This window comes from Micropterus dolomieu, linkage group LG22 (assembly GCF_021292245.1).
Source record: "Micropterus dolomieu isolate WLL.071019.BEF.003 ecotype Adirondacks linkage group LG22, ASM2129224v1, whole genome shotgun sequence".
Classification (NCBI taxonomy): Eukaryota; Metazoa; Chordata; class Actinopteri; order Centrarchiformes; family Centrarchidae; genus Micropterus; species Micropterus dolomieu.
Window position 1 is genome coordinate 26,056,849 of NC_060171.1, and position 14,826 is coordinate 26,071,674.

Below are 14,826 nucleotides of genomic sequence, written 5' to 3' on the forward strand. Positions count from 1 at the left end.
ACGATTCTCCAAATCCATCGTTCGGTTCAGACCTCAATTTTTCAAGCCAGGGATCGTTTCATACCTCAGTTCCCCTTGTAATGAGAACTCAGTCTGTGGAGCAGCATTTCAGTCTCGGTTTCAGAACAGTTACAGCCCTACTGTATATACACACACCTTAGTGCATGTTAGCAGATAGTGACTCCAGTTTGTCATTACCAACGTCAATAAATTCTGCAAATTACTGCTGTGGCTTAGGTGCTTTGGTGTGTGTGTGTGAAGTAGACACGTATTTAACAGATTTAGAAAACGTTTATTTTCACTACAGAAAAAAAAGAAATCAGAGCAAACAAAAGAATATCAAATTCTCTTAACGAGCAAAAATTTCACAAGTGTTTTGTGCAAGTTACTTCTTCTCACTTTTTTGAGGAACACTCCTTGCACAGCGTTAGCCAAACATAATTGGGATTGGTCACACACACTGCGGCACGTAGTGCTACAAGAGGTTGGTAAAAAGGAGTGATGTTGCCAGAAAAGGGCAAACCGACAGTTGGGGTCCTTGGTAGTTTTCTGGCATTGCTTGGTGGAAGTTTTCATTCAATAAGAAAGTGAGAATTTGGGTCTTGGCCAGTCTTTGTATTTGTGTACATCTGTCTCAGCTTTTGGGCTGTCGGAGCAGGCCGCGGATCCTGCGGACCAGGGCCTGGATGAAGGTGTAGCGAGAGCGGACCTGGCTGTACAAACCCTCCACCTCCAGCAGCTTCCTCTGCAGAGCCTCTCCGAAACCGGCGGCCATGTCGCTCTTCAGCTGCACTCACACAAGCAGAAGACAAGACAGACAGATCAGGAATAACGTAGGTAGTAATGTACATGTAAACAGGTACAAACGTAGTATTCAGAGTATAAACAATACGTGGGTAACGTGTACAAGCAGCTAGTTGCCATTTCTTACCAGGTCTAGGTCTTGCTGGCTGACTCGGGACAGGCCGAGGCTACGACCTCCACTTGCCTGCAGCCCGCCAAACGAGTCTGAAGACAAGAAATATCTTAATGGATTGCAATCAAGCTAAATTCACTGAAGTCCAGGGAATAGAAACACTAACTTTGCAGGTGAGGTTTCGTAACTAGGCAAACTGCTGGCCATGTCAGCTGTGCTTTAAACATTTTTTCCCTAATTAAGACTGAATCCAACCCTGGCTTAAATGTGGGTATATCTGTAGCATCTTTTCTCACCGTCTGCGAGGCGGGATCTATACAAACTGGCTCCAGGCAACAGGGAGTCCTTGGGGTCGGTGGGAGTACAATGCAACAGGTAATACTCCAGGTGGCGCCACAACACAAACAAACAGGTCTCGATAACATCTGAGGAAGAAGCAGGTCAAGGCATTTCCCTACAATTCATGATGTGGCATTTTTACATGGTGTTATTCCAACTTACTAAAGAGAAAACCCAAAGACAAACACACAATAACCTGGAGATGGAAAACAGTGTTTCCCACAGAATGACAGTCAACCTGGGAGGCAGTGGAATTTGTGTTGGGATTGCCAGGTATATTCCTATTTCTAGTATACTATTTTTTTTTCTTATTTAACCATTTTAATTGTACTCATTCTCATAAGAATTCTCTCTGTGTTCCTCTACAAACTGCTAAAAAGGGTCGCTAAATATACCTGGGCAGCCTGCCCAAGTAAAGTCTAGGTTTGGGAAACACTAGACAATATGGGACTTGATTTTTAATGCTGAGGTGTGGAAAAGGGGTCTGAAAAAACTATTTCAGTTTAACGCTGAAGTCTAGTGACGACTGTAAGACTGTGCCAGCAAGGGACCAAAGGATACAGGAGCACAGGGCCAGCAGCTTGGCTCTGTTGTTGATAAGCTGGACCAGTCGTCTCTTGGCCAGCAAGCTCCTCTGGACTGATGAGATTTTCTCCACCCCTCCTGGGCCAGACACCAGGCCTTGGCACAACTACAGAGAATATGTCCGTTGTTAGAACTGAACCCAATGCATGTGGGAGCCAAAAAGGTGCATAAAACAAAGAAGTTACTTTCTTTTCAAACTTTTTTTTACCTGTACTTTAAAAACTGTTTCCTGAATGTGTGCAGCAGTGTGGTGAGTGTGAGACGGAGCATATTAGTGTTACTGGTCCATCATTACCTCCTTGAGCTCCTCAGGAGGCAGCTGATCCAGGCTCTGCAGCTTGCCCAGGCTTTGTCTGTGACTCTGGTGGAAGCGGAAGAAATCTGCAGCGCTGTTCTTCAGCAGGTACATGACCAGACCCAGGCTGGGGGCCCGGGAGTAAGCCACTGATGGCAGAGTGGATGAGAGATCTTAAAAAAAAAAACAAAATCAATAAAGCCACAGTTTAGTCTCATACTTCTGGAAGTGGTTAAGTGCTGCTGTAAATATAAAGCTAACTTGTCGTAAAAGCTAAACCTCAAAGAGATTAGATAGATAGATTTCTACATTAATATATTAGCTATAAGACACTGAAAAGCACTATAACCGTAAAGAGGTAGAAAGCATAACTTCTTCATACAGTATGCACTTCTTGACAATGAGAAGATCACTGACCTGTGCGTCCTCCATCCCTGCCGGCGGGCTCGCTGCCTGAAGGGCTGAAGAGGCAGATGCTGAACTGGGCCTGGGCAGAGCTCTGCAGCAGCAGGGTTTGGCAGTACTCCATGATGTTAGCACACACCTGGGCACAGAGAACAGCACCTCTCAGGTCAATGACAATAGAGTACTAATGAATAATCATGACTATGAATACAAGCATCCACGCACATTTGTTCAGTGCCATTTTAGCCCTTCTTCCCTTGCTGTTCATTATACTGTTGGAATGTGCGAAAGGTATTCTTGGTAGCTTCTTAGCAGGACTACACTACTCCCGTTTTTGTTTGTTTTAGGAGGGGGGCATTATTATCATTTTATTCCATCTTGGGTTAATTAAAGTAGTCGAAGTTGCAGGCATGATCACTCAATCATTACTGGATGATAATAGTCAGGTGACAAGGTGTAATATTTACAAAATATAGGCCTACAGCTTGCACTAGCCACCGGCTACCGACGCCGCCACAGACTGTTAGACTGTTAATGAAAGCTCAACAGTCTGGGGAGCGGGTGTGTCACGGTTCTGTGTTTCGGAAGCGCGACACGGGACCGTGGACTTTTGCGTCGCGGTTTCGATCTCGGTTTCAGAACCACAACAGCCCTAGACAACCTCTTAACTACACTGCTGTAGGAATTACAAAATACCAAGTATTCACAGGCATCACCACCCTCACCATATATCTCTTACTACTGCATTTATATAATGCTTTTCATCAGACCTGTTGCATGGCAACCTCCATCTCTTCTCGTCTTTCGGCTGAGTCTCCAGGTGCAGCGATCTCCGCCTGCTTTAGCAACCTCTCCCGCTCACTCCCCGCCAGACGGCCGAGGAGGGACAGACAGAGGCGCTGAAAAAGACGAGGCATGTCAACTGTTCAATTCACACACTGGTTTGGATGTGCATTAGCGGCGATACAGAAGATACAGCAAAAATGCATAAATACTACAAATGATGAAACAATATATATAACAACAGCTATCTAACCTGGAATCTGTTGATGTGACCCTGAAACTCCAGAAGAGCAGCACTGTTGACCTCCCCACCCATCTCAAGGGCACCTGTGAGAACAAGCATAACATGAGCAACACTGTTGACGGAGACTCTGATATGTATATGTGAAATCTAACAGATAGGAAAGTGAATAAAAAGAGAAGTCTGATTGTTTATTGTTGTACCTGGCAGAGCGGTCTTACTGATGATGCCAGTAAGCAAAGAGACTTCCTGCAAAGCTCCCATACTGAGCTCCTGACAGCGCAACAGGGACTGAATGGTGTCTGCATGGACTATCAGCCACTGGAGAACCTACACACACACACACACACACACACACACACAGTTAAAATGCAAGTGCAATGTTTATAAAGCCGTTTGTAATTTTCACAAAACTACCAAGATGTTTGTTTTTAACAAAAATAATGTGCACACACTGAACTCTTTTTCTTGGCACTCTGATATGTTGCAAATTCATATCCAAGTCCTGCTTTCTATTTTTATCCTGCCAATCAAAGATACATATCTGAAGCATTAACCCGAAACTATGAGTCAGACAGCATTAAAAATAATGGAGTCATCAATAACAAACTGACTTAGGATTTCCAAAGTAAGATAAAAAAATAAAATCCAAAAAATAAGAGTCAGCTGAAAGATCTAGTTGTTTGCTTACCTGTGCTGCCCCTTGCTGGTGATTCATGGTGGTGGAGGTCAGGATCACCTGAAAGAGCCTCAAGGTCGGTAAGAGAATCTGCCTGTAGCGGTCCATCGGGCTAGGGATGAAGCCTGATGGGTCCCTCATCACCCTGTAGACAAAGAGGGAACAGACACAGATTTAATCTTATAAACACCTTACGGACAGAGGTCATTTGGACAAGAAAGAAAAATAAAAAAATCTTAAGGAACACATTGCTGACTCACCAGCCTGTTCAATTCTAAACCCGCCTGACTTTTCTCCTTTCACCCCAACACAGTATCTAATTCTTTACACTTTTTTGGTCAAGTCATTCAATTGAGGAGTCAGGAAATTTACTTCTTCTGTGTGTATTTCATTCAAAATGACCCATTCACAAACAGAACAATAACAACAACATTTCATAATAGTACCTGTGTGCATCGCTATCAGGTACCATGTCGAACACCTGACACTCTATCAGCTGTGCCACCAGCCCACAGCGCAGCAGCTCCACAGCTCCTTGACCCGTCTTGGCCACACGAGTCAGCAGCGCCTGAATACACACAGCAGAGTTTGCACCTTCATAATGCTGCACTTCCACAGGCTTCAGACAGAGGCCACTGGTGCTGTGGGACTTTGGGAAACCCAGTTGCAAAAGCATTACGTGTCTGTTTAAGCGCATGTGTCCTCACCATCTTGCTCTCATAGATGTAGAGTGGTTTGAGCAGGGGCGGCTGAGGTGCAAGCAGGCTCTGTAGGGCGGCATCATCCTGCCTCAGGCTCTCCACTAGCGACCGCAGGTAGCCACTGTTGCAGACGTAAACCAGCCACTGATTCTGACGGTCTATGGACAGGATCCGATCCAGCACCGCCAGAGCCAACATCTGACACACAGGAAGAGGAGACAAAGATGACAAAGCAAAAAAAACAACAACAAAAAAACTGGCTAGGTAGTCACAAAATATAGAGGTATCTGTCTCAGCTACAGACCTTTGTAATTTCACATGCATTAAAGTTCAGTTTCAAAAACTTTTTTTGGAAGCCGATGCATACTGTTGCCATCTTACCCTGCTAATTTCATGGCCGTCGCAGGCGTCCCGACACACCACCTCCATGAGTGACTTGCCGTAGCTCTCAATGATAGCAAGGTTCTCTCTCTGCAGTTTGGAGAAACCATCTTCAGGGGCTGTGAGACGCTCCCACATTGCCTTCCCTGCTGGAGGGATGGACAGGGAGATTTTCTCTGATGCCCAGCCAACACCCGTACATTGTACATTGTACATTTTATTTTATTGTATTTTACTAATTTTATATTTTCATGCTCTTATCTTTTTTTTTTGTATTATTCTTTACACTTGTTAAAGCACTTTGTAACTTGTTTTTGAAAAGTGCTCTACAAATAAGGATTATTATTATTATTATTATTGTCCCTTTAAATATTATAGCAGATAAGGGACTTACTTCAAGACTATGTGTGTTCGTGTTTCTGCGTTGTACCTGTCTGCAGAGTATCTGGTTCTTCAGGTTTCTGGGCAATTTGAAGGTAGTACAGCAGCGAGCCATACAAGTGAGCGCGCAGACGTTGGTGTCCACCTCCTAAAGTAAAGAGTAAAAGACAATATTATAAAATCTAGCCTGACCAAGGTTTATCCAAGGAATGTATCCCGTGTGAATTTATGAGTGAAAGCGGTTTTAAGTCCTCACTAACCAGTACAAAGGATGAAGTCCAGCAGCTTGCGGAGAATCAGGTGCAGGGCAGAGTTGGCAATGGATGCAAAGCCGGAGGATGCTTCTAATCCCTCCCCCTGCTGCTGTTCAGACAGGACTGACTGGCTGAGGTGGGCTGTCAGCGTGAAGACAGCCCCAGCAACGATGGGCATCAGCTCTCCTGCTGCATCCTCAGATAACACCTGGACAACACACGGCAACGTTGACATAGTTGTTATGTCGATTTGGAGATTTGTCAGATTTTACAGGAAATAATTACACATTTTTCAGGTTCATGTTGCTTGCTATGACTATGGGGCAGTTAAAATCTGTACCAAGCCAAACCTTTTTTGGAAATTATCGCTAACTAATTTCACATTCCATGTCCTCACTGACCTTGTCATGCAGGTCTAGCAGCAGATCTCTGATGATGAGCTGCCTGTCATCAGCAGGTATGAGATCAGCGGGGCAGGCAGTCAGCAGCGTCTCCACGAGGCTCCTCCAGGACCGCAGCGCGTGACGCTTTGCACTCAAACTCCTACGGACGCGATTGCGTTCCACCACTTGCTGCAAGATGGAGTTCACTTCCTAGAAGAAGACATCCAGGGACAAAGATGAATGTGGGCTGGAACATTTTTAGCTCCAGCTTTTATCTCTAAAAGACTGACGGCACCAGTGATTGAAAATGTTCCAGTATTTTCCATCACATTGGTCAAATTGAGTTATTTTAATAATAAAAATTTAATAATAGTTGTAAACCACATTTCAACAAGGAGCCACTGATCAGTGGCAACAACAGGTCTCTAAATACACAATACACAAATATTAAGTCCCATTAGTTTTAGTTTACCTCCATTAACAGGGGCCTTTGTCCAATGGCTGCCATTCCTTGCAGTGCATTCACCTCAGCAACCAGCACTCTATGTAGCAACTGTGAGGACAATTAAAACAAAATATGAGATATCAATAAACAAATACAAACACAAAGGTTCTAATAATAAAACAAACCCCAACAGAGAAGACTACATGTTCAATCTGGACACCCACCTTAACGTTGCACACAGTGTGTCCTTGCTCATTCACATGCTCACAGTTGGAGATCACCTGCTCTATCTGGGTGCGCTCAAAAAAGTCCAGCTGCAGCAGCTCAGGCATGTCCTGACTGAAGTCGATAGCGTCCAGCACACTCAGCAACTTCCTGCGCACTGAAAGCGTCAAACAAGGACAAGATCAGAGTAAACAAGCTGGTAAGATTTTAAAAGATCAGCACGAATAAATTACCCAAAACATCAAGTGTGTGAAGAGCCCTTAAATCGTTTAGTCAGTTTTAGTCATTTAAATGTGTACTACGGTAGCACAAACCTTTAGAAACTGTGTCAAAGTGCAGGAAACCACTGACTGATCTTGTTTCTTCCTCCATGCCCGATTCCCCATCAGCTAAAAAGAAAAATTAGGTTCTTATGTTCATCCGTTAATGAGATATGTTATGTGGTCATGAGTCTGAAAACTTTCAAAATAAAAGGCAAGAATTCATTAATTAGTTTTGAAAAGTGTGTAGAAATTACAAATGATGGCATTATAATGTGTAACAAAAATAGCTGTAGAGGCCTAATTTGGAGAAATAAACCGAATTGTAAAACTTTTAAATATATACCTGTATGTTGAGTGTGTGGTTGGTCATCCAACAGGAGGCTGACGAGGCGTTGTGTGTGTGATCGCTGGCGGTTCAGTGAGGTCACTCGCAGCTCAATTGCAGCTGTTTTCATGAGCCAAGACATCTGGGAGAGGGCAGCAATCTGATTACCTGAGGAGAGCAGAAAGTAGAATCGAGGCAATGAAAAGAAAAGACAATGTACTTTCATTATATTTTCATGAACACACAACCACATTCTGAAATTATCAGAGACATACTGACACATGGCTTTATAATATTAAAAGTATTTTGTATTTTTGTAAACCACTTTGTATGTTCTGCATTCGCTGCCTCTTTGTTTCAAGCTTTTCATTCATGCTTTTGTTATTAGGTATTTTAGGTATTCCTGTACTCACTAGGCAGGATGAAGGGTAGGTGCTGCAGGTGAGAGAACAGGAAGTCCTGGCTGGTCCTCAAATAGCGCATGGTGGGCCCTGATGTGTCTGGGCAAGCACACAGCTGATAGATCACCTGAGAGAGGCAGACAATGACACACAAACAAGACAAGTTTAGATTAATCAGACAATAAGCCAACTGAAAAATAAATTCAACCTACTGGGCATAAGATGCAAATATGGACGGTTTAACCAATCAATATTATCAGTTAAAAATATATTATATTAATTAATTAATATTATCCTGAGGTGCATGAGTCTGTGGCTATTTATATTTTATATTATTATTAATTATAAAATATTTTCCTACACGGGAGATTTAGGCTATTATGCCGGTTATACAGTACAGTTTGCACTGGAGGATTCAATGTGTTTTCAAATTGTTAATGTGTTTACTTTCATTACACAGTCTGGCTACTTGCTATTTACTTAAACATTTATTTAAAGTTTAAACAGTCTTTGTGTAGGCCTATTTTACTGTCAGCTGTGACGATGTGTGAATCCTCATGTTCTGTTGTTGTTATTTAAGCTATTTGCACATGTGAAATAATCTCTTTCTTGTGGGGCAAAAACCTTTGTTGTATTGGTATCTTTTTAATGGGTTAAACACTTGTCCATTCTAAATAGTACATTTTAATACCGTTGGTTAATGAGCGTCAGCTATCAGTCAGAAAGAAAAAGATTAAAAATGAGCATTCCTACTGCAGAAACTTATCTCCATGTCAAAGTGCCTTATTTCTGTGCATTCTTAGTAGAGGATGAGGAATACCTGGTAGGAAAGCTCAGCTATGTGTGGGGCCTGCTGTGTGAGCACAGGTCCTGATCTCTTCTCAGTGCCCCTCTGCAGCAGACTCAGGATGGCGTGCAGGCAGCTCCGTGGGCATCCCAACACACCTGCAACACACAAATGCACCATCAACTGAAAGATAACACTCTGGACATCTGATCCCTTTTCCATTCAAACCAGAACCCCACCAATATTGCTGAAATCACAACAGCCAACAAAATGAACATGCCAACAGCTAAAGCTGGGGTCTGACCTGGGTCCTGGAGGTTGGTGGATGACACCGGTTTCTTGACTTCATATCCCAAAAGATACAGGGCCAGATTAGGCGTCTTCAGCTCCAAGGACGTGATGAGCAGGTTCAGGATATGGATCTGGGTTTCATGTCGGATTCTTGCAACCTTCTTTTGTGGGTCAGAGTCTGATTGTTTGGGAGTAATGAAGTAGGTGATGATACGCAGGTTTAGCTTGTACAGTATTAAACAGCAGGATTTATATCAAATAGATACATTTTTGCTGTTTTTAAACAGACAGGTCAGACAGGTAAACAGGAGGTCTCTCTCTCTCTCACCATCTTCTTTCTCTGTTCCCTCCTCTGCCTCTTCATTATCCAGACACTCCACAAAGCCTGCCATAAGCTTGTCACTCACAGCCTGAGGGATGGAGAAAAAAAAATTGTTCTTAAACAGAACAGAGGTTTCACCACAGTGAAGATCATTAACACAGAAGCACTTTAATGATTCAAATAAAAAACACAGTACTACAAAAAAATAGCATTGCATTGCACATTACAACTACAGTGTTTATGTTTGACTAAATGCATAGCTATGGTTTTGTCAGGAAAAAAAGTTTTAACGTTTTGGTTTCATATAATCCGCATTGAAAGATCTAAATCAAAAGCAGGATTTAATTATATTCTACTTAAAATATATAGAAATACTGTACTATATTTGTGTTTGCTTATTTCCTTTTCTTTTGCTTACTGTTTATCATTTTGTGAAAGATTTGTGGAAAAAGTATTTTATTATTTGTTAAGACTTCAGACTTCTATACCTGGTCGTGGGTGAAATCCCCCACCAGCCTATTCTGAATGTTTGGGTAGTTGGCGATACGACGCAGGATCTTGGCACTCTGGAAGGCAGCCTCTGGGTTGGAGCTGCTGTGGTACAGATACCTGCAAGGGACAAAACAAAAAACAAACAAATCATCCCTTTAAAAATAAGTTTGCTTAAAATACAATCTACGATGACTTCTGATGACATTTTATAGAATTGCAACTCTGCTAATTAGTAAAGTGTGGAGAGACACAGGAAAGATAAACAAGTTAAACATGAACAGACTCAAAAAAAACATCCCAACCATGCCCTTACCTTGCAATATTGACTATGTGATCGGCCCTGCGAGTTTGAGGACTGACCCCCTGGAGGAGCTGCTCCAAGGGCGAAACCAGCAGGGAAGACTGGCTCTCCCTGAGGAGGTCCATGAACACCACCTCCTTCTGAAGAGCCAAGTCCAGCAGGCGCAGACAGTGCAGCACCGCCGACTCCAGATGCTTCTTACCTGTATGGGAAAAGTAACGGAGAATATTGTCAGAACACACAAACACAATCACTTTTTCTCTGAGAGCAGCAGCGTATGTTCTCTCACCAGGGAAGGGCGCATAGGTGTCCAGCTGGCGTACACCCTCCTCCAGCAGGCTGAGGCAGAGTGCCAGCATGGGCGAGTCGTTTAGCAGGTGGAACATGATGCTGTGTCCGGGGGGCTTGTGGGCCGGGATCTGCTCACCCTGCAGCTCAACCATCTCCTGGAAAAAGTCTGACGGCTGGGGCTCGTAGTCCCGCAGCAGCTTGTGGAACACTTCCAGGACAGCATCAGCAACCTCCCACTGAGAACGGTGAAGGAAACATATGGAAAACAAATGAACAGATGTATGTGTAGTTCAAAGAGCATGCCCGCATGCTGCAGCAACGTTTCTTCACCTTATAAAGACACGTGGAATAAACTACACAGCACTTTACCTTCTCTGCAGGACGGCGATATGCTCGGGTGGGGAAGGGAAGGAACACAGCGTCACGCAAGAAGTTCAAGTAGGGCTGAAAGCCAGGAACACGTAGCCCCGCCCCTAAATTAACAGGCAGGCTGCTCTCGACCAATGTGCTTGTCAGATGACAGAAGGCTCGTGTCAGGGGATACTCTTCACAGCTTGATTCGATTTCATTCAGCTCCACCTGACAGCCAAACAAACAGGTTATATAACATTTGCACAAGACGTTTTTCACACTGATTAAAGTGCATTTTAAGTCTCTTTCAAAGTGGTACCTTTACCATAACACAACAGTCAAAGAGAAGAACTCACTCACTTCCTGTCTGTATTATTTTGTTTCACAACATTTGGGACTTAAAAACTGTCTGTTTGGTGATCAGTCAAATGTCTTAGACAAATTAAAATTTACCAACTAATGAACCATCTTGAAGCTGAGAGAGAAAATTATTAAATATTAAAAGCCTTCAAATTAGGGTGAGCAGTGAGAATCCAGCATCACGTTTAATAACCACAAAAGACTCACCTCAATTCCAGCTGCCTGCCTCTGTCCTGGGGCTCGCACTGTCTGAAGGATCTGTGGTAAAGGAACATGAAGTTACAAAATCTGACACAAAAATATCTGACAACACAGCAATCTGCAGAACTCAAAACAATGTCATAACACTACGAAGTGTTTCACGAAGATACAAGAACAAACCTACGAATGGAGAATCTGACAGCCACTCAGTTAATATGACTGACAGTTCACATTTTGTTAGTCTGGTATAAACAAAGGAAGACCCCTTCACAGACTTGACCCTGAACAGTATATAGATTTCGAGTGATGAACACTTTCAAATTACGTTCATACGTCATGTGACCAAAGACAGACTCTCTCTTCCTTCTTATAAAATCGTCAACTCAAATTGATCCATTCCCTGATAAAAGCTTACCTGCGTGTACTCCAGTGACTGCCAGAGTGAAGCAGCGATCTCTGGTGACTTTCCAAAAGCTGCCAGGCAGTGCATGATCTCAGCCTTCAAGACAGGAGGAACGCTGCACTGTAGCAACCCCAACATCACTACAACTGGGGTCCACTGGGGATGCTCACACAACGCCAGTCGTGCATTTTCACTCTAAAGGGCAGAAAACATCACAACACCCCGGTAGAGTTAGATAAGAACAATCTCAGCAACCTGAATAGTTTTCTAAGACTCAAGTTGAATACATAAGGATTCTTGATCATACTGTTTTTTTTAAATAATTCCAAGTGATATGAGCACAAAGATTCCCACCCTTTCAGTAAATGTTGTACTTTACCCATGTAATGATGGTGGTGAGCAACTGCAAAAATGAGGTGAGCCCGTCCAGCTCTCTTTGGGTGATGCCCCTTAGTGGTGGGTGGCGGTACTGTGCTGCATCTGGATTAGGGAAGTCTCGTCGCAGGTTCTCATGGTAGAGCATAAGGGAGTGAAAAAAATGTTCCCAAGACACCGGGCTTCCTGAAACTCCCTGCATGTTGTCACCTGCATATACGTACATGAAATTAGTTGGTATTCATTTGGATCTGTATTAAACTAAAGCAATGGGCTTTAAAGTCTGATGTTCAGGATTTGAACGTCTCTATATCATTCTACTAATGAACTACTAATGGCAGGAATTCCCAATCCAGATTACCACAATCAATTTGTCTGCACATCAAATGTTGATTTCAATTTCATATATTAATCTGAAAATGTGTACACAATGTGCTCTTACTGTGCGTGGCTCCGTTGGTTTTAAGCAGGCTGAAGCAGTAGTGGGCACACTGAGGACCGTTGGCCAGGCCTTTTAGCATACGGAGATAGGCGATATAGAGGGTGGAGGGCAGAAGGTCTCCCATCTGACGTACAAACTTGGACAAAACCACCTGCATCAAAGCATATGAAAAGAAGATCAACAGAAAGAACAGCAACAACAGAATGTAATTCTTCTATATGTTTCACTATAACTCTTCAGAATCAGATATTTTTGTGTAACCAGGGTCCAAAAAAATTAAACAAATAAACAATTCAGCTCCTACCTGTTTATGTGGAGGCCTTTGCAGCGCCATTCCCAGGTAGGATCCCTGCAGGGAGGTGTGTTGGAGAGACTCTGTGGGACACCAGAACTCCAGACCCAACTCCAGCCCAAATGAGTCCCTACCGTAAAACTCTCCTATCTGGAAAGACAAAGCAGTAACAATCACTGTGACAAACTTATACCCACACTGTCAGACCACTGCAGCATTTTTCCATACACATTTTTGCTACTGTTGCTCATTTAGGAACTGAACTCCTGCTATCAGTACCCATTTTCTATAACAATATTAGTTAAACCATTGAAATGTAAAAAAAAAAAAAAGTGTTGTTAGCTTATTGTGTATGTATGTGTGCATGTGTTTGTAAAGAAGACTGACGAGGATCATGAGGTGGTCTAAGTCCTTCCGTAACGATGCTGGAAGCTCACTGTCCATCTGTAAGGACATGTGCACGAGACGGGCATCCTCATCAGCACGGTTACGAAGCTGCTTCACCTACAAAAGACAGCAAAAAGATGTCAATTGAATCATTTAATCAGTATGCAAAATGACAGAAATACAACCTGATAGCTAATCAAAAATGTCTAATCCTGACAGGCTGACACCAAAACATGATAGTCATACAAATGTGCCTCTTATTCAACTATTAACATTGGTAGTGGAAACTTGTGGCATCACTCACCTTCATTGGCATAAGTGCAAGGAAGTCTGTTATAAGTGAATGGAGGCGGCGGATATAAAATTCTTCCTGGACAAAACTCTCACATCCCAGCATGCCTTCCTTCATAAAGAGGAAGACATCTCCCAGCAAAGCCTGGTCAGCCAGAGCCTCATCTGCTTCAGTGAACTCAACCAGGGCTGCAAAACACACACATGAAATTATACTACATTGTGGCTACTATTCTTTAAGCTGCAATGTTTGAAAACTCACATTCCCTCAAACTGTTTTCTTCAGCCAGAAAGCGTATTTAAAGCATGTGCAAGAAATGTGTGCCTTACCACATCCCTGTGGTAGCTGAGAAAGGACCCTGAGAGACAGAGCCCAGGCCAGACGACACACAGCCTGCAGGCCTGGAAGCTTCCACGGCTGGCCGTCCATCAGACGACTGTGCACTGCAGACACATACTGCCTCTCGGTCAGCAACGGCAGTGCCTGGAGCAGATCTAGAGGAACACAACCACAGAGATAAAAAACACTGAAACCAAAAGCAATCTTATGCACAGAAATAAGTAGTGAGTTCAGTCAAAGTTAAAATCATAGACATAATATGTATTTAACATGTTCTCACCATCTCTATCTTCTGTTCCCTGTTCTACGAAGCTGACATCCAAGCAGTAGAGCAATGCCATGACCAGAGCCAGGTTCACGCTGTCCAATGAGCCATCAGCTTGAGCTGTCACTGTCTCCAGGTGGCCAATAAGAGCCAGGGTGTCATCTTTAGTCAAAGGTGATTGGCAGGTCCATGAAAACAGGCTGTCTGCCAGGGCCTGTCGGGATTCCTTGATGAGGTCAGAGACCTGGGGGGGCAAGAAAGGGAGTTAAACGCAGTCCGTATTCCTCTCTGTATATTCCTCCACTCCATGTTTCTACTTCAGCTACAATAGAAAGCTACTGACTTCACAACAAGTTTGACAGACAATGAATACATTGCGAAGGTGATTATCTCTTTTTCAAATAAACCCAAAAGATTTGCTCACACCTCTTTCCTGTGCTTCTCGTTGCCCAGTCCGCGCTCCTTCTGCAGCCGCTCAAACTCACGCGTCACATTAATCTCTGACACCAAGGTTAATATGCGTTTGGTCAGACCCTGGTTCATCAGGTCATCTGTAAAACGTGTCGTCAAAGCCACCAGTTCTCCACTGAGTGAGACAACAAAAAACAGTACAGGTCATTAACAAGAACACAT

At 43.3% G+C, this 14,826-nt stretch overlaps 1 protein-coding gene across 3 annotated transcripts in view; it reads right to left on the bottom strand.

The window, feature by feature from the left end:
• Window positions 1-271: 271 nt before the first annotated feature.
• Window positions 272-14,826, bottom strand: part of nup205 (nucleoporin 205) — a 19,536-nt gene continuing 4,981 nt past the window's right edge. The window contains exons 1-38 of one of the 3 annotated variants that reach the window (XM_046036677.1): window positions 14,620-14,778; window positions 14,209-14,437; window positions 13,919-14,083; window positions 13,602-13,777; window positions 13,298-13,414; window positions 12,923-13,060; window positions 12,619-12,769; window positions 12,181-12,386; window positions 11,814-11,996; window positions 11,405-11,455; window positions 10,856-11,065; window positions 10,485-10,722; window positions 10,208-10,397; window positions 9,891-10,011; window positions 9,409-9,490; window positions 9,094-9,258; window positions 8,823-8,947; window positions 8,015-8,129; window positions 7,620-7,769; window positions 7,328-7,402; window positions 7,013-7,170; window positions 6,816-6,896; window positions 6,362-6,553; window positions 5,967-6,168; window positions 5,756-5,854; window positions 5,326-5,471; window positions 4,951-5,142; window positions 4,690-4,811; window positions 4,256-4,388; window positions 3,768-3,894; window positions 3,577-3,650; window positions 3,311-3,439; window positions 2,553-2,679; window positions 2,136-2,308; window positions 1,817-1,946; window positions 1,213-1,341; window positions 932-1,008; window positions 272-787 (exon numbers count right to left, since the gene is read on the bottom strand). In XM_046036677.1, the coding sequence (XP_045892633.1) occupies window positions 635-787; window positions 932-1,008; window positions 1,213-1,341; window positions 1,817-1,946; window positions 2,136-2,308; window positions 2,553-2,679; window positions 3,311-3,439; window positions 3,577-3,650; window positions 3,768-3,894; window positions 4,256-4,388; window positions 4,690-4,811; window positions 4,951-5,142; window positions 5,326-5,471; window positions 5,756-5,854; window positions 5,967-6,168; window positions 6,362-6,553; window positions 6,816-6,896; window positions 7,013-7,170; window positions 7,328-7,402; window positions 7,620-7,769; window positions 8,015-8,129; window positions 8,823-8,947; window positions 9,094-9,258; window positions 9,409-9,490; window positions 9,891-10,011; window positions 10,208-10,397; window positions 10,485-10,722; window positions 10,856-11,065; window positions 11,405-11,455; window positions 11,814-11,996; window positions 12,181-12,386; window positions 12,619-12,769; window positions 12,923-13,060; window positions 13,298-13,414; window positions 13,602-13,777; window positions 13,919-14,083; window positions 14,209-14,437; window positions 14,620-14,736 (5,448 nt within the window). In that variant the 5' untranslated portion in view covers window positions 14,737-14,778 and the 3' untranslated portion in view covers window positions 272-634. Of the gene's footprint in view, window positions 788-931; window positions 1,009-1,212; window positions 1,342-1,816; window positions 1,947-2,135; window positions 2,309-2,552; window positions 2,680-3,310; window positions 3,440-3,576; window positions 3,651-3,767; window positions 3,895-4,255; window positions 4,389-4,689; window positions 4,812-4,950; window positions 5,143-5,325; window positions 5,475-5,755; window positions 5,855-5,966; window positions 6,169-6,361; window positions 6,554-6,815; window positions 6,897-7,012; window positions 7,171-7,327; window positions 7,403-7,619; window positions 7,770-8,014; window positions 8,130-8,822; window positions 8,948-9,093; window positions 9,259-9,408; window positions 9,491-9,890; window positions 10,012-10,207; window positions 10,398-10,484; window positions 10,723-10,855; window positions 11,066-11,404; window positions 11,456-11,813; window positions 11,997-12,180; window positions 12,387-12,618; window positions 12,770-12,922; window positions 13,061-13,297; window positions 13,415-13,601; window positions 13,778-13,918; window positions 14,084-14,208; window positions 14,438-14,619; window positions 14,779-14,826 lie in introns of those variants that run through there. The other 2 variants (XM_046036676.1, XM_046036678.1) reach the window with 2 other exon arrangements.